Here is a 19,310-nt window from a genome sequence, read left to right as displayed (position 1 = left end):
GGATATGAATTGGTCATTGGACGGTATGTTGTAGAACCTGAGACACGTCGACCAGTTTAATTAATGCACAAAAGGTCAGCTATTCCTGGTAAGCAGACAGATTGGTGCTTCTCTGAAACACACCTGTGCACTAAAGTCCACTTTGCATACGCACGTTGGTGGATGGTGGAGCTCACAAGCACACGCGCACACACATCCGTGGTCACATGGACGTCGATGCGAGCGTGCAAGCGACTAGGTGCATAAGACAGCACTTCTGACAAACAAGCACACTGCCCGACTCATTTTGACCAACACCAATGAAGTCAAGCTACTGACCATACAACCGAAGACCGAGAGCGAGCCAAATAAAAAAGCCCGTTTCTTGAGTAAGTTTTCACCTGCCGTGTCTGGTCAAGCAGCTGGCATCGATTCTTCGGGAAGTTAAGCTATCGATCGGCTACAACTCATGATGCCCGATCAGAAGGCGATAGTCAAGAATGCTGATATGGATGAGGATATGCAACAAGAGGCAGTAAATTTGTGTAATCTTGCTATGGAGAAATTCAAAATGGAAAAGGACATTGCTGCGTTTATGAAGAAGGAATTCGATAAAAAGTACAAACCTACTTGGCATTGTATCGTGGGAAAATGCTTTGGCAGGTGAGTAGCTGGACTTTTGCGTATAAGGTGTACAAAATAAGGAATAATCAAACCTATTCAACTAGTTTAAATTTTCTATTTCTTTCGGGAAATTCTGAAACGTCTATGTGGTATAATGGGGCATCGTACCCACTGCTACCGGCTGATACCGTCGGTGGCAATAAGTAGGAATAATAGAGTGAAATATAGTCAACCGTTATAGCGGGGTTGAATTTCACACCACATTGCCATTTTGAAACTATTTAATCTCAGTGAAGTCAAGCTGATGAATCATCTCCAACCTAGTTTGTGCGCCAAAGACGCCTTGACGCAAGCTGTGAGCTTGTATATAACTAACTGGCCCACAACGCGAACGGCCCCACTGCACTGTCCTATGCTTATTAACACTGTCCCTACTAGTCTTTACTCGCGAATGAGTAGCCAACGAATACGAAGTATTTTGATCTTCAAAACATATGTCCGTAGCGGGATATCGGTCGGAGAAAACACGTAGAAAACACGAATCAGATCCCATAGAAAATACACGAAAAATGCTCAGGCTAATGTTACAGAGCGCCAAAGGATGACAGAAACGTTTACACCACAGCTTCACAAGACAAAAAAGTTATAGTTTTTACGATTTCCTGAAAACTCTGGTCAATAATCTAGCGACCATCCGCTTTCGATCTAAAAAAACAACAGGGAAACCGTTTTCTGTCATCTGGTAACGTTGTAATTCCTTTTGGAATAGAGTGAAGTGCAGCCAAGTAGTCTAGCCTGCTGATTTCCTTACCAGTGCCTTCCTTGTGAACAAAAAATCGATATTTACAACCAGTTTTTCTTGCCCTATATCTTTGAGTGTGTCTCAGTATACTAGACAACATTCTGGAAAGAAACGTTATGCGTCTTCCCAGTTTATTGTTCCATCTTTGTGACATCGATATTTTGAGGAAAATCGCAACCATGCTCATATATGGCGTTCTTTTTGGAGTGATCATCTCTGCAGCCGAATAAGGTAGTGGTTGGGAGTTTGGGGGTGTTTGGAGGTGATTAGGATTGTAACATTCTTCAAAGGATGAATTATATTTAAATTGGGGTCTTTTTCCTATAAGCACCGCCAAAAAATTAACCTCCACCACCCAAAAATGATTGAAAAAAGAGGATATGAAATCTGTACCTTTGGTTTTTATTGAAGAGGGTGAAATTGGGACATGTCATTAATAAGTTGCACGAAAACGTCCGTTTTTCGGTACCTCCGCCCTCAGACAAACTCACACAAGTAGCCGTCCACTAAAGATCGGTGTGCGCCGCGTTGGCGTTTATCCTGCATCTTGTAGACGTGCCAAAGAGATTCCAAGGCCTGTCTGTGAGCTCCTGTCGATGGATCCATAAAATCTCCGGTATGATCAACCGATTCATGAGTATGATTTATGTCAATCATCGTTTCAATTTCCTAGTATGATGCCTACATATCGGAGACGATGATTGAGCCGGGAGCGACGCAGGCCTGATTGTGTCCATTAAAATGACCGCAGTTCGATCTGGCACTTCATACATGAACACCTCTTTAGTTTCCCGCAGATCTATCCAAAAATCCACTGCTAGGGAAGGACTCACAGCGAGGTATTAGTGTTTAATCGATCTCAACGTGTAGACCTGGGCTGCCGATAACTGTTGGAGTCTGCAAAAGCCGCCAGGCTCAAAGTTCGCCAAGAAAGTTCTTCCAGTCAACAGCAATCGTGTGGCTACTAGATAATTCCTCTTAGCACAATATGATTTTGCCAAATTTTTGGACCAGCAATAAATGAATAGAAGTACTGTCCTAAACTCCATCTTAAGCCGTTCTAGCCAAGTTCCTTTTCGAAGGCCGATTTCTTGCCGACACTGTCGGGCATTACACCCCCACCTGGCCATTGTTGCATAAACGCTTCTGATGGATTACTCCTTGGCTTTTCAAAAACATATTGCAGTCTCCTTGACATGAACGACAGTTGAAAGCGTGCGAAAGTTCATTTCAGGTTTCATGTCCGAATAAAGAAACATTGTGCACAAAATGAGCCTAGATGCGGATAAGGAATTGTTTTGATCAAAATAAGTCAAGGTTGTGTGCGTACATTAAATTAGAGCTCGCAAAAATTAGCGGGGCTTAACTTTTCGGACATGCAGTTTTTTAATTGGTGGCTGGGTTTATCTGGAAAAGATCCTTACCTCGTTTCGAGAGTTGATTCCTCGCACGGGTCATCCTTCCTGAACGACCCTGTTATATAATTGCGTATTCGTAATGAACATAGCCCCAAGCATGGAAATGCGAGCGGGAGAATTGAAAGTGCATGGAAAAACGTCAAGAAATGAAGGAAAATTCTCATTTGAAACGCTTACCGTCAGTAGTTTCTGGTCAGGGAAAAGATCTCCAACGTATATAGGAATGTTTGGTGTGAAAATACACGAGTAAAGACCAGCATACGGAAAAAGGACATACGATATTCGGTGCTTTGTAAGGCGCACTTATTGCTAGTGCCAGACACAAGGTGTCTGTCATTCAGACCCTGTATGAAAGTAAATGGCAAGAATGAAGATTCAAAAACATATGAGGCATAGCGTCGTACTTAATACGTGGCACAGAATGATAACCCAACACTGAAGCCAGTCAGTGAAACCACAGTTCAACAATAACCTTAACAGATTAGGGAAGTGATTATCGATTTTCGAATGAAAAACTTGACTGGAAAATCAATGGTAATTAAGGTTGAGATGATAGCGAGCGAAACCTCGCTAGCACCATACGTTCGCTCATTCTCATTCCACACACGAATTCCCCGTTCATCATAGACTATGTTTACTTCCATCGCGGTTGCGCAGCGCTACCGTAAATCGATTAGGTCAGGCCTAATGAAAGACGCCGAAGTATTTGCTATCAACTCAGTGAAGATACCGTATCTTGGACCTTGGGATGACGATTCGCAACCCGATTATCACGCATCAAACTACCAACCTTGAATAACACCAGTTTCCACTACAGAAGATCGTCTGACTACCATAATCAAGCTTGGTTGCACTGGAGCTTTGTACGGCGGTTAAATACCCGGGAAAACACGCGTTCTAGAAACTCTGAGAGAGACTAATCAGACACCTCTCGCAAACAGCGACTAAAAACCCAGAACTGCCGGCTACCGCCCAGATTGCTACTATTTCTTCCTCGATTTTCAGGCATGCTCGTTGGGCTCGACTTTGAAAACCTGAGATCCTGAAAAACCTTGCCGATTAATTGTGTAGCACTCGGCACTAGGTAGACAGGAGCTTTTCCGTACACGATCTGTCCTGCATTGGTTTGGGTAAAGTCAGACTTGGGGGTACCAAGTCCCCCGTATTTTTCACCCGTGTGGATGTAGCTGATCGAGTTGTCCTTCGGTAGACGCAACCAGCCACGAATAGATGCAATTATTCAAACCTTTGAGCGTGTTTTGGTGGACATGGCAGAACATGAGCCAATAAGTCAGCCTCGGTGTCAGGTATTCCCTTGTGACCTCTATTCTTTAATTCGGTTTCAACAAGGCATGCTTTACTTTAGTAAGCAGTTTGAGCAACTAATGTTGGCGGTTGTGGAGTCCTTTCACCTTGAAAGTAAATGGGAGATCAATACATCTCGCAGCATTTGTCAGACCTAAGACATAAGTGAGGAGTTCCTCGTCGAAGCAAAGAAGTCTGACCGAGACCGCGGTGGTCCGAGGTTTTCTATTCCCTAAAAGTACAATTGTTTTCGGATGCTGATCTTCAAGCAGTAGATCACCAAGTCGACCTCAGCTTCTCTTTGATATGAGCCACACAGTGCTTAGCGGATGTGAGACCATCTGAGACCATGAGGCCGAAAAATCCGTTGCGGCGCTGGGAATCCATGACTAGCCATGATTAACAAGATTGTCACCTCACTTCCCTGAAGCGATGAGGCTCTGAATTGGGGAAGACTGATTCGGCATAACCATAAGACTGTGCGATATACTGAACCATCGGTAATGATGTTGCAAACGCCCCAGCATAACTGACGATTTTGTCATGTGAAACCGAATAGAACGCTTTCCGGCAGCCAACAACCGCCAACTTGAGGTTACAACCGGTCGTTGATGGATGAAGTAACACAGCGCGTAACAATGATATAGCTTGCAAACAACTGCCTGGATGTAGGTTTGCAAAGCACAGCAAGGGAAGTTCCAGTCCTTGACATCAAAGGCCTGCAAGCACTTTATGAAAGCACCGAAAACCTGATGTCAGGCAGATCGGTCACAGTCGGCCTGGTGAATTCCAGTTTGGGACCTTTGAACAAGTGTAACAAGGGCACGAAAAGAATGCGGTTTGAAACCAACAGATAATGACAGTAAGTCACAATACCCAGCAATGGAGTTGACGTCATACCTGCGAAGTATGTCTGGATTCAGCGTGTGCCGACCTGGTGCGATCAGATCCCACTCGTATGACAGCAGTGCACAACTTTGTAGAGGATACTTGTTTATATAGATAGGCCGCAGTTTCCGTCGCTAATTTCTATCCGTAACCAAACATGCACAGCCCGGGAAACAACTTCTAACATAATGAATGTCTACTTCGAAACTGAGTGCATTTCAAACAAGTGTCTCACATTGCTAAACCGGATCCATGTCCAGAAAAAGTAACTTAAATTGTAGTTAAAGACCTATTTGTAAAGCAAAATCAGCCCATCGTTTATGGTAGTTTTTCATTCTATCTGCCGACCAGGGGGCACGATTCCAAGGTAATTTCCTCTAATAGGATTTACGTGTAAGTTTGAGGAAAATTTCTCTGCACCTAGTGGTAAATCGGCTTTCTTGAATTACCGGTTTTGGGAGAGAAACGTCATCAAATAGGGAACTTCTGATCGATAACTCCTAAAGATCTCTTCAAAGGAGGTCAATTGTACAGCGCGGAATTTAAGCGAAAACGCATACTGGCACCTAATTGCCTTGCATCCATCCGGAAAAGATTCCTAGCAAAAAAGCCCTGTTTTTCATGGAGCAGTAGTCTAGGTAGCTGACCTGCGCCGAAATAAATACACTCGAGCGTACCGGTGAGATATGGCGCCATCGACAGAATTTACACTGGATACTTCGCAAAATTCAACCAACAATATTGCGGCGCACACGAAGCGAGACATTGTACTGGACAATGGGGTAGTTTTCTGGCTTCCAACCCACGCTCAAGGAGGATAACGTTGTCCCCACTTAGAAACGTTGGAAGACTTGACAAAACAACAGTCTGACTGTAGCCGCAATTTCTTTCATATCACAACATGGAATGCCTACCACAGAACACATCGTCAAGTTTGGTCCGGAAGGTGGAACAGTGATTTCTTTGGTAGCAGGTAGCTGGGTACCCATCGTGTATGTTCCAAAAACCTAAAGAACGTAAATTCTACGTATTGCTACACCGAGTATCATTCTTTACCGAGTACCAAGCCATGTCCTTTGGTTGAATACATACGGCAGGCATCCAGTCTTTGCTACGCTACAGGAATCTATAGCCGTCTAAGGTTCCGGGATCACAACGGTCAAGCTTTGAAATTGTATAATAAGATCAGTCTTGCTGCTTTCTTGTATACACATCCCCCTTAAAGTCCCCGTGATTTCACTTCCGATGCCATAACAACAGTGACTTTACGAACGTTGATAGTTCCCCATTACTATTTCAACCATCTTTAACCGGAGCAGTAGAGTCACGGCCTATGCTGCTTCCATGACATGTGAAACAATCAAAGAAAACATGCTCCTCCTGTGTTTCAAAGGAGTGCAGAATAATTAAAAATCCTAAAATGAGACTGCACATTATAAAGAAAAATGGTTCCCGACCACTGAGGCACTAGCTGCATTTTATTTGAAGTAGCCCGGTCGGTCAAATAACCGCCAGGTAAAAACTTAATTGCGTCCGGATATCTCAAGTCAATTGGTTTTTCTCCGGATTTGTTTTTTGATGCCTAGATTTATGTCTTTGTGTTAAGACCTATGATGGTGAAACTGAACAAAAATAAAGAGCGATGACAGCCTTGCCTAACTCTACTGGTAACAGAGGATCCCCAATAGTCAAATGTGTAGGAGAATCAACGTGTCACTACCCTTAAAATTAAATAAAACCGCACTTTTTCACGAAGGAAACTACTCACAAGTTCTCTGAAAACGAGAGATTCGTTTAAGTTACCCGTGGAAACCAAGTTAATGTGCTAATGTGTATACTTGTTAAAACTACCCTTGTTTGTCAACGTTGGCTTATAATCCATATAAGGACGTAGTGGTAAGGACGTATTGTGTAAGTCGCCGAGGCTATTCATAGATGTATGGTGGATGATAATGGCCTTCTCAAAGTCTTTTCGCCCTCTTCGCTCAAACATCTGTAAGGTAAGTGATGGGTGACGATTCTATGACATGCGATTTTGTCTCCACCCAGACTTAGAACACAAACACGCAAAACCTAACTTAAATAACACTGAAAGCGTCTCATGTGGTCCAGCGCCCCAAGGGCTCACGGAGGAAGAAAATACAAGTATTCAACAGCACCACTAAGGGAAGTTTTGGCCACCAGTAGCGTAATGCTGAACCCGAGTTAGGATTAGCCGGTTCATAATTAGATACTAGCAAAACGTATGAATTCATTATTTAAGCCCTAAAAATTGATTATGAAAGCGAACAGTTGGGTGGCTCAGAGTCAGATGCTTAAGGACAATGAAGCATGATAGAAGACCGCAGCTCATTGACCGATGGCTACACATGCACCGACACAACCCGCTGCATTAGCTGGAGTACCAGTTGAATGTCGTTCTCGATAACTTTTAGCTAGCGAGAGTGCTCTGTGCTCAAGTTGCGTACATAGGTTTCGTATTCAGGCTTCAGGAGTGTCAATCCGTAAACTATTCGAACTCTGTATAAGAGCAGTCCGTTGGCCAACTTGCCTGAGGATTCATAGGTTGAAGATTGCCGTAATGGGAGGTACAGAAGGCCTGAGCAGTGGCTTGTTATCGGCCCATTTCCTGGGTACCTGGTCGATGTGCGCACAAGTGGGATCTGCAGAAGAGTGAATGATCAGCGAGGCAAGAAACAGGCTGAGGTATAACAGTGGTGAAAATGTTTTCAGTCAGTTTATCATCTGGGTAGGTCGAATGGGACTAACCGGCGTGTGTCAACACGCGATAACCGATATAACATTAAAATAAGATTATAAACAGTACCTGGGTTTTTTGTAAGCTAGTCTACTGCCAGAGTCTGAGAAATTTCTTCTGAGAATGATGTTCTATAGCAAGGAAGCACAAAATGATCAGGGTATTTTAACTCTCACGGAGCAGACTTCTACGTCTTTTTTAATCTTCAGCTTGCAAGAGAGGACGCGAGGCTGCCATTCAGAACTCTAACGATTGATATTATTGACCATACTAGGGCTTGTCAGTTATATCCTTCGGGGTCACAGGGTTGCTTGTCGTAGTGCCAGGCGAAATCCGCTCAGGACGATAGCAACTAAAGATAAACATAACCCGGTCAGTGGCCAAACACAGAGTCAAATTCTCCAAAAAAGAAAAAAAATAGAATAACGAAGATGAAATCGACGCGTCAACTCACTAAAGAGAAGTTGAGGCTTTTGTCTGTCCTAGAGACAATCAACAAATTTAGCAGGCCTACTTATGGTAATACTAGATTATGTGGTGCACGCGGTGAGTCAGCAAGGTTTTATGCACTCCCTATATGACGCTTGTTCCTGCCAACACGGGATCCACCATTATATAAGTTAACCATGAATGGCGTTTGGCGGTTGTGACACTTTATTGTGGTTAGCATACCAAGGAGACGTAGGACACCAAAGGGAATACAAGAGTGACACCATTCGTCAAATGATATAAACAAGCTAAAAGTTGTTTATTCAGTGTGGCTTTCTTGAACTTATTTACCGACTATAGGTTTAGGCTGAAACCACGTAGATGCCCCTTTTATTGTTTTTCCTCATTCTCTAGCTGCTCATCACGGCTGTTTTGGAATTTAATTTCTCATTGCAACTAATAGCATCAGTAATCACAGTAGTATAGTCAAATAAAGACTGGTGATCAAACTATTTACCTGGTAGTAGCTATAGGGCCTCTTCTTAGACTGCTTTGCAAATAGGCGGGCACAGAAAATAGGCGGTTTTGACCGTCACACTAAAAGATATATATTGAAGATGCTACCTCGATACTACTTCGAAGGGCTCGAATGCCACATGGATTCCAAATGACAATTCTCAGCCAGGCTTATTTCCAGCAACTGGGCATCTTAAAACCTAAACATGGACGAATCGTGAAAGATCTACTAACCTACGGAATACGCGTCCCATCTTGGTCACGTCATATTCATAACTACGTGTTGGGAAGTACGAAAAAATGAATTAACGCTTGGTTACATTATCATTAAAGAACTCCCAAGGATCCTCGATAGATTGTTGGCTCGAGGGCGGTACACATTTGACAAACCGCAGAGTAAGTTAGTTAACTGTATGTTTGATATATTAGGCTGGGTAATCCAGATGGAATGGATTTATATATCCAAGAATCTGAGCTTGGCATTTAGGTTTTATAGAGGTGTCACCGAGCAACATTAGTAATACTAAAACTAAAAAAATGATGATCATTAAAACCACAACCTGAACAGAGGTGAGCGAAATTCATATACCGGAAGAAACCTCGCTGTACTCCTCATTCATCATGCTATTTTACCGTAAAATCCATAAATCGCGTGTCTCTGCATTCTATAGCTTACACCAATAGTTCTCACCAAAAACAAAGAATCATCAGGTTCGTTTTCAGATAGAGCGAATGCCTGAGAATGTTTTTTGTGAGATCTCAGTTGGAGCGTGAGATTTTGTGGTGTTTTAGCCCTCTCAGATACCGTACTGATGAGTTTACTTCATTTTGAACATCCTACAGAGACCGAAGGTGCAACATTACTGAAAATGTTGTCTGACCAATTTTCCTGGGTGCACTCAATAACCTCCTCCTTCTCCCATGGCTTATGCACATTCCACTGCTTTACGACTCACGTGTGAAAAAATTTGCTCAATGGTCAAAATAGAATGCCTATGAAATTTTTTTACAGGGCGGATATTAGCACCATTCGTGATAGCTAAGTTAATCTGGTTTACTGCTATCAAGTGCAGCCCTGATTTATCATTTTCAAGAAGCAAAAACCGAGCAGTTTTTTCTTGGGTTTAGCAAAATGTTGATCTGAAAAAATACACTCACTTGCTGATGATGTTGGTTTTAGCAACAGATTCATTCACGTCTCTCATTTATGAATTTCGTATACTGCCCATTGCTTCACCAGAACAATATCCGAGATGTCACCTTATATTTCATCGATAAACCAAGCTGCTCATTATGTCACAGAGTTTTCGTAAAACTTGTAAGTAATGCGTTCCCTCAGGTAGTCTCCGGAGGCTTCCTCTGGTACGAGTACTCTTCCATCAAGAAGCTGTGGGTACATCTCGGGCTACCGTAAAACAACGCACTATTTTTGTAGTGAACTGGTGCTCCTTAAGCTGATGGCTATTGCGGTGATTTTACGCTGATTAGAAAACAAAGTTGTTTGCACACTGGGGTGTTTTTACCATTCAGTTAAATAATAAATTATAAGACAACAAATAAATGGGACAATTAACTAGGATATTGATATTTTGCGCTCACTGGGACGGAGTGGGTTAGTAAGATTGTCAAATTATACCTCCGCAAAAATCATTGGGGCAATTTAACGAGTGAGTTTCTTTGCTAGCTGAAGAGCGAATCTGGGGTCTATAAAGACGATAATTTTGGTTTATGTTTTATCAAATCACGTAATCCTCGGTAACCAATTAAATCACGATGAACATGAAATCCCTCGGCACCAACATCAGTCAGATTACATTCGTGAGATAATGGGTAATGGGAGCGCACTCATGTTCTGCACCAAAATATACAGCACTCGGTTGAACTTGGCAATCGATCTGTTCACACTACGCAACCAAGCAGTAATTCGATCTACATTACTCTGGGAATCGGTAGCATGTAAATAAACGGAACAAAGATCTAAAGTAGAATCTTAATTTTTGTGGCCATCTCATAGTTAACTGGCATTCGTTTACTTGTTTGCTCACCATCCGAAGACACGGTGGTATAAGTGGTGCCCACTGTCAATGTCCAAGGCACACAACTGTCCACGTACCAAGAAGTTAGACCCATTTACTTTTAGCTATCAGAGCAATCTTTTAAAACCCACATGAGTTGTTCAAAAATTGTTTTCTACTCAGCTATTAGAATGGACATGCATCCTGTAGCTCGGGGCTACCTGGAGCGCGCCAGTACTCTACTCCGTGTGCTTGGGATGACAAGCAAATTATCAGTTAACCGAAAGGATCCTCCGTCCGTAAAATCTAATATATTCAATCCCTGGTTGAATTTTTCAACATCTATGCTGAAGTTTATGCAAGTTCAGAGCCATGTATGAGAGGATTCAGTAGTAGAGTGTGTGCAGACCTTGAAAATTGGCCCAGTACTGCTTGTAATAAAACAAAGTCCATTCGGTAGCCTTATAGCGGAATCTTGGGACAGCCTCTGTGCTTCACACTACGTGGAATGATAATGACATGGATTTAAGTACAAGAGACACCACCAGCTCTTCATTTCTACCACTCTCAACTTACTTGAGCTCAAGCACCTTTTCTGACCTCACTTATACAGTACGGTTGTCAGTTAACAATTTCATCGCAAGAATTCTCTGGAACATGTTACGACTTGAATTAAAAAATACACTCCCATAGGTTTCAAGCAGGTCAGTTTTGCATTCGCGATTTACACACTTGGCAATTGGAAGCCGAGAAATAACAAAGGTATCACTGGTTTAGTAAGGCATAGGTCTGCCACCGTTGGACAACTTGTGGAAGACGATACGTGCTATTCAATCGATTTGTCCTCCAGAAGCTCTATGAAGTGAATCCATTTTGAAGTTAAGCTGGGTTGTTAACCACAGTGGTAACCATAACTCCACGTCAGCAAGCTACCGGTTATGTTCCTCTTCGGTATCGTCAGATATGTGAAATTCCATAATTGTTCTATGCTTGAGAATCCACACACTTCCGGAGCATCGATCTCAAAACGAGGGATACAAGTGAATCCCAGTTGAATCTCGCGTTAAAACCAAATTAATTCCTTGACTAGTATGTTCCGCCATTTGACTGAAATTTGATGACCCAGCAGGGTGAAACTTTAATGAAACCTCTGGATATACGCCCACTCGAAAAGCGGTGAGAAAGAATAAACCGGTGGTGAACTGTAGAAGAAATTTCACCAACCCCTAAGCGGGGTGTTCTGTCACGCCGTGTTTGCCCTTAATAGCATAAATCTGTGTATTTATCGTGCTTTTACTAGTAACCGATTATTTCAGAGGATTTTTTGGAAGCCATGTTCGCTTTGCTTTGATTACCTTAATCTGGATTGCATTCAGTCATACCTGCACTGCAGATCGACAATCACTCAAATGAGCCCCGAAGGAATCACTGGTTTACGTATTCTTCGCGTGAAAGTGCCACTCCTGGGTCATTCTAACTTTATTAGAACAGCATATAAGCTATCGACATTAAATATGATTGCAGCTGTGCTCCGTTCTTTTTATTACTACTCATAGCATCTGAGTTGCCACGGCTGACTTAGTTTGTATGTTCCACACATGTTTGTTTCGTCCGGTGTATCGCTTGTCTCCTCCGTCATTTTCAGCTCGGATCAGGTTTAATAACGTCGATAGACAGTTATTTCTTTTCCTAATCTCATAAACCAAGCTTCTGTGGAGTCCCCGATGTTATTCGGTTACGGAATGAAATTTTCAGATTGATATAAATCTGCTGAAGTTTACGCTCCAAGGAGACTAGATCCCGTCATGGCAGCGGTCTCTCATTTGTGTCCATTGTAAATTTTCTGGGTATGGTGGTTGCAGTCGCTGAACACATTGAAGAATTGAGTAGTCACACCTATTTTTATTTGGTGTCATAGAATTCCAATAATTTTTCTTCCGTTCAACTCCATTTCAGCTACGTGACACACGAAACAAAACATTTCATCTATTTCTATTTTCGAAATAATGCTGTCCTTCTTTTCAAGTCTGGTTAATTGAAATATACTGATTTATTATCAAGATGAGCGAATTCTTCAGTTACCACAAGTGCCATTTTGTCAAAAACCGGGAATACTATTTGGCTCTTTTGTCGAACCGCTAATGCAACGTACCGTGTCGCTTTCAGTGTAACGGCATTTATTTCACACTGCAAGAGGAATTACTCAATTTCGTACCAACTTATCTGTCCTGCACAGTTTTATTGACCATTCCACACATGCAAAAGAACGTGACTACGATAGCTCAGGCGACTTTTGTATCATCAACCATCTTTATTTATATGTAGTAAGGACGTATGATATCGCGTTAATAAAAATCGAGACATCCAAGCAAATATAGAAAACATCAGTACTAAAGTATGTTCATTACGACGACTGTTGGCACAACCGAATGAGGACTAAAGTATTTTGTCCATGTTATCTGATAAATGCGAATTAACCCATTGAATTAAAATTGTTTACTATGCCGCCTCCTACACACTGTACTGCGGCTTCATCTAAATGATTATGGGCTCCCGAGAAATATTTGCGAATCCCAGTGGAGCCCATATGCACTCTCTATAAGTTGTCATGTTGTTGTTGTTTTGTACGTTCTGTGAGGTGAAAAGGGCATCAGTTGAAACGGTTCAAACCAGTAGACTTGATCGACTTGATCTTAACGAACTTTGAGGGGAACAACGAGTGAATCCATCGTCAAACATGCAATTCTAGGTATTCTGATTGGCCTTATGACCGTCCGATCAGTAGCCGGTCCATCAGCTATCGACCCAGTCCAAACGGATCAACATTATACTCGTGACTGACTCAAAATTACTGCATCATATCCTAGTGAAATAGTTGTCTGTTAATAGAGAAAGCATCGGACGTAATAGGCTTGAAAGGCTATATTATTTTGAGTTTCAAAACCAACCCATTGATCGTTTTGAACGTGGGAAACGAACACCTACTAACTCGTATCGTTTTAACACATATGGGACAGGTGAGTGAGATCATCTTATCAGGGTGAGCTGTCAGCAACCATTGCTCGGAAAAACTTTCAAATTCTTGGAGTCAAAAATGTACTGTCAGGTAACCATATCGACTAGCTGATATTTATGATGAAATTCAAAGTTTGTATAATTTCTAGGTTAATACTTGAGACCAGTGGATCAGAATGCCCAGAAGCTGTACCTGGGGCATTATCTCACTGACATTTCAACATATTTGGCCAATTTGGAGAGATCAGTTGCCGTGTCCAAACAAGCGTGGTCTCCAAATGTTGGTGGCTTCCCATAGCAGCCTCCATGGTACCTAGCAACTTATAGTGTTTAATTGATCTTTGTTCTGAAGGTGAGAATAGCGATCATGAATACATAGTGCCAACATCACCTAATTGTAAGTTCCGAGAAGATAAAAATCTTCCAATTAGCTTGCAACGTTCATGTGCTGGTTTTCCACGCATCTTAGAAGGGGGTGCTTTTTATTTTAGGTAGATAGCAAAGGAGCTTCAAAACGGGCAAATCTAATTTCACTGACAGAGTGCAGTAGGGAGAGTGGGGTTTGCAAGAGTGGGAGACCAGTGCACCCTGCCTAATTCGTGATATCAAGAGAATTAAGAACCCTTTTTCAGAGTGCAGCGTGAGTAAATGGCGTCATCACTAGTTTCGTTAGTTGGTATTTTACCACAGAACAATTTTCTGATAATAAATTGAACAATAACAAAGGAAGGATCACATTGGTGTTCTTTAATTTAAGGCCACGGGGCCTGGAGTTTACAAGGAAAGTGCGTAGGTCTGGGTCCATAATTCCAAAGGAACAAATACACTTAAGCTGGTACAGGAGCTAAACTCAAGTTAATTTCTGTAAAAATGTGAAATGAATATTTTTGCTCCTCAGTCATTACAGACGTTCCATGGTTTCCCTCTGAAAAAGACAAGTGGTCCAATATTTTGCTAATTTATATTACGACATATGTGATTCAAAAAGCTGACCAAGCTGTGCGGATTTAGTTACTTTCTTGTAAAAATTCCAAAGCTGTAGCACTCAGACACAAATCGTGAGACACTCACGGTTTGGTATTTCTAATTAGAGACGGCTTTGCGCACATCTGGTATCACACAACACAAGCCAACTATCGATTTCAATGATCGGTCATTCTGTTGCCATCGGTAGGCTAAAGAACAGAGAAATCGATAAAAACGAACTCCGGGTGGATGCTCTGGGTATACAAAACAAGTAGTGATTCCGCTACTGGTTTTCATAAGGGTCTGCAGATGAATATCGCTTTGATCTTTGGAGACGGGAGGTTGCCCTCTGTCTCTCTACAGTTCACATGCCTATAACAACTCACTGTTTGTAACTTCGTACGAATCAGCCGGCAATAGATCAATTCACCGACACCTCATGACCCTATAATCTTAACCTATTTTGCAAACGGATGTGATGCCTAATCCACTAGCATGAACCATTCTCGATATAACAGCTGATTCCTCCTTTACCGCTGTAAGGTAGGATGCTGGAATGGCATATTTAGTTACAGACGCTCATACGTTTTGCTGAGTAGCAATTTCAAAGAACGAACTTACTGTTTATCGAAGAACCCTGCATTTCAAGCGGATTTCAACGCTTGAACATCCAAATCTGCGGCGAAGCTGATATGTTGAGTGACATTTTACTTGAATAGTTGTTGAATGTTGTTACATCTAAATAAGCGAGATGCGTCCGCTTTTGACAGACAATATGCACCCCAAATATTCCACCCCAAAAACGAGATTGTATGGTAATATTACTACTGAATGGAAAGATGCAAAGGCATCCAAAAGTCTTGGAGGTACGGAGCCCTTTGCTTGTTGTTTTGTGAACATTCCGAGGTAGTAGATCCCCCGTACTCCGGATTCACTTCTTCCAAAATACAGAGAATTTTTCTGTTCACCAGCTTAAAAAGGATAATATTTTTGTGGATAGCAGAAACCGTAGAATCTTCAAGTGGATTAGGAGACTAGATAAACAGAAATGCGAAATTATATGATGATAAAGAGAGACGAAATATTTTAGTGTTAGCACTGTTTTCCACCATGTTTGCTGAAGTGTAGAGATAGTATTCCAAAATAAAATCTTGTGTAAAAGGCTTTTTAAATAAGTAATCTGCCCATAGGTGTTCCAACTGTTCCAAGGAACTAAGCATTTGATGGATAACGCAGAATATGACTACCAAGAGAAGTCATTCTAAATTAATCATAGCTGGATCTCCTTGTTTAAGGGACCAGTTTTTGGGTTGCAGTCCTTCATACCGAGTTTTACTACCACCAACATTCGCAACATCAGCAACTCAAAAGGCTGCTGAAAATTCTTCGAAGGGTTTTCAGCAAACTTGTGAGTAGTTTCCTTTATGAAAATATACTGCGATGTCTCGAATGTCGTAAGAACTGTAACATTAGGCGGCCTATGTGCAGCACATTTAGTCGTAGAATATCATAAACGAGAGATTTAGTTGAGTCTCTCGTGAAACTAAATTGATTTGTAAATGAGTGTATTTCTCAATCACTAGTCGTAGTTTCAGCCACCACTAATACAAATATAACATTTTTACCCGAAATTATTAGGTGCAAACATGTGAGTAATTGTATCTACCTGTGATTGAAAAGCCGTATTGTTAATCAAATTGTAATTATGGTAGCATCCATCACTATCTATTTCATAATGACTTAGTTAATCTACTTCTTGCATAATCCTGGCCAGGTTTGCCGGAGTTTTTCGTGCCTCACATAGTATTTAACTGCAATGATTAAAGGATGTTTCAGAAGGGTTGCCAATGAGACAGACAGTTACCGGTTTTCAGCCAATCACTTATGCTTCAAGTGTTTACCGTTTATGAAATAGTAAATAAACTGTGTAAAAATTAGAGGGTTTACCCGTACTCACAATGGCAAAAAAAATTTGAGTGGGTTCAATTTAGATAGCGAAAATATTAGTCAGGAAATAATAAACGGTCGCGAAATAAGCGGGAATTTACAGATTGTTAATCGTTCAACAATTTAAATGATCATCAGGAAGAATGGCTTGAACATTTATGGGGCAACACACAAGTCATATTCGACAAAAATCTTTGCCTGAAAAACATCTTGCCCGAAGTGCCATACAGATAGATGCAAAACCCAGCAGCTGAGAACAAACTCAGGTACGGATCCTACCAAGAAAGCTATCGCTAATGTTTAGGCTTGCTAATCATCTTTAGGTAGCAGTTGTATATAGACACACGAGTTTAGCTTAGATACTCATTTAGTCGTTTTCACAAACCTCGAATGCGATTTGATCTGGATACTCCTTTTGGCCAAGTGGTCTGCTCCACACATTCCATTACCTCCTGCGGATGGTTTGGGGGACACATGTGTATTGCTCTCCTGTTGAGGCGCCCGAGTTTAACAGTGGTACGGAAACATTGAAATTAATCTCCTTTAACGTCTATGAGTGTCTTCTGCGGACTACTCATTCTACGGCAGTCGACATATATAACAGCCGCGGATGACAACCTTAGATAACTGGCATGGGGTAGCAGTACCGGTTGGTATTTACTTCCATTCTAGATGAAACAGGACACAGTTGTCAGCAGTGGTCCATTTACAACTGATTGAATTTATTAAAACGCTTGTATGCCGCATGTGTTTTCCTTGTTGAAACACCAGGCGACAAGAATGCAACATGGATTGCGAACACAATCTACGTTCTATTCCCAAAAGTTGCCATGGTGACACTGACGTTTTGCATGTCAGCGAAGTTACGAATCTTTGGATTGGTGTTTTGTCCTGACGCACGGTCGGCGCAAAAAATTTTCTAAATTTGTTTTTGGAGGTACCACAATTTTACTACAGTGTTATTATAAAATCTTGGTTATTAGAACTGGCCCGGATTATGTGGCTCAAATATCCAGTGTGCAGATCTTCCAAGAAAGCTCCATGTTTATTAGTGAAAAAGCGAAGTTCTCTCCCTCTGAGGACCATTCAAATAAGTGCGAGAGTGTATTAAACGGAACTGTTATTTTAGCTCCTTTTTTCATGTGTAGTTAGCTTTTGTCAACAGTAATAGTCAACCAAACTACCGAGAGCATTCACTTTCGAGTCCAATGCTAAAATGACCTCAAAAAGTGATAAATAATTGTATTTGAGTAAACTCCTGATTTGCAACTATTTGCACTAAAGCAGGCCTCACACCGGCAAATTTGGGAGTTTATCCTCTATTCATACCGATAGATCATAACAGTCCTGGACGCCCTGCTACCTGCGCTCAGCGGGCAGTTGCCGAGACACAATACGGCTATTAGAAAATGACGCTGTTAAACATTGAAATCCACTGAAACATGTTGCACCGCCAATCACGTCTCGTTGTTCTGTTAGCGTGTGATGAATATACAGGTCGGAATAGAACAAACAATTAATCCAATTGTGCTAATCGGACAGAACGGCTCGTCAATCCTAGAGTGGTTAAACTGCAATGTGGTCAGACCAGGCAGTTGAGGGATAACGGAAGACAACTCTGATTCGTAGGCGACATTCAACTCCGTGTTCGAATCAACCATTTATCGAATCTTCTTCATTCGCATTACCTACTAAACAAACAAACACATGATCGATCGTTAGTCTATCCGAAAAATTAAACTGTTGCTTTGTGCGAAATAGGGGCTGGATTAATCCAGTTCCCAGATCAAACAAGAATCAAAATATCTTGTATACGTGGTCGAATTCATAAATATGTATGCCTCACACCTAGCTGTATGAAACACCTAGTGTTTGCAAGTCTGTTGCCAAAAACCCTTCAAGACTAAGTGAAACATTCAAACAGACTAGCATCTGCATACCGAATTGAAGAACGTCTACCACAGAGAATAAAAAGGTTAAGATGCCATACTAAATGCCATGTCTCAGTGGTTGATAAAGTCGCGGAATTTGACTGATATTCAGTCAAAATATGGTCTGTCTCAGTGAATTTTTCAAGGTGAATCCTGGGGATAATCAGTCCATCTTCAGGGATTAAACGAAGCAAACATCCATTTCCGGGCGCACAAACTCCCACTAATTATTGATTATTGAATAGGCTGTAATTTTTCATCCACAGATGATAACAAATTGGCTCTGATAATGAGATTACCGTAAATGAGCTACCTATCAGTTTGATTCCCTCATGGACACGATAGATGCTTAGATGGTGCATAATTTTTAGACACCACACTGACGTATACCCTGCCCTCATTGGCCGTTATAATGTGATTCTGTTTGCACCTTGTTTGTCCTCTTCGAACCTTAAATTATTCTAGAAATCAATTATAATTTCAGTTCTTTTTACGCAACAATTTGTCCCTATTGCCACTGAATTGCCCTCAAAATCGTTTATATGGATACGCTACCCGTTAGCCAATTTTGGGTTACCACTGAACTGCAACAGAGTTAGCCTGCCTGACTGCTAACTCCATGAATAAGCAAGTGCGCACTCAAACGCTTCATTAATACTTAAAATCGCAAAGACCTTATTTGTGGGACATTATACGGACCTAGATTGAAAGAACGGA

The 19,310-nt window shown here is 41.5% G+C and overlaps 1 protein-coding gene across 1 annotated transcript; it reads left to right on the top strand.

Annotated features, from left to right (window-relative positions):
- Positions 1-275: 275 nt before the first annotated feature.
- T265_12815 (hypothetical protein) lies at positions 276-12,763 on the top strand (the record flags this gene model as incomplete). Its single annotated transcript, XM_009165593.1, has 2 exons — positions 276-642; positions 12,691-12,763. Coding segments are annotated over 2 exons (267 nt in total), but the record flags the coding sequence as incomplete, so codon positions are not given.
- Positions 12,764-19,310: the final 6,547 nt, after the last annotated feature.

The sequence above is a fragment of the Opisthorchis viverrini genome (assembly GCF_000715545.1).
Source record: "Opisthorchis viverrini unplaced genomic scaffold opera_v5_16, whole genome shotgun sequence".
NCBI lineage: Eukaryota > Metazoa > Platyhelminthes > Trematoda > Opisthorchiida > Opisthorchiidae > Opisthorchis > Opisthorchis viverrini.
Note: the sequence above shows the minus strand (reverse complement) of the source record. Positions and strands in the feature narration are given on the sequence as shown.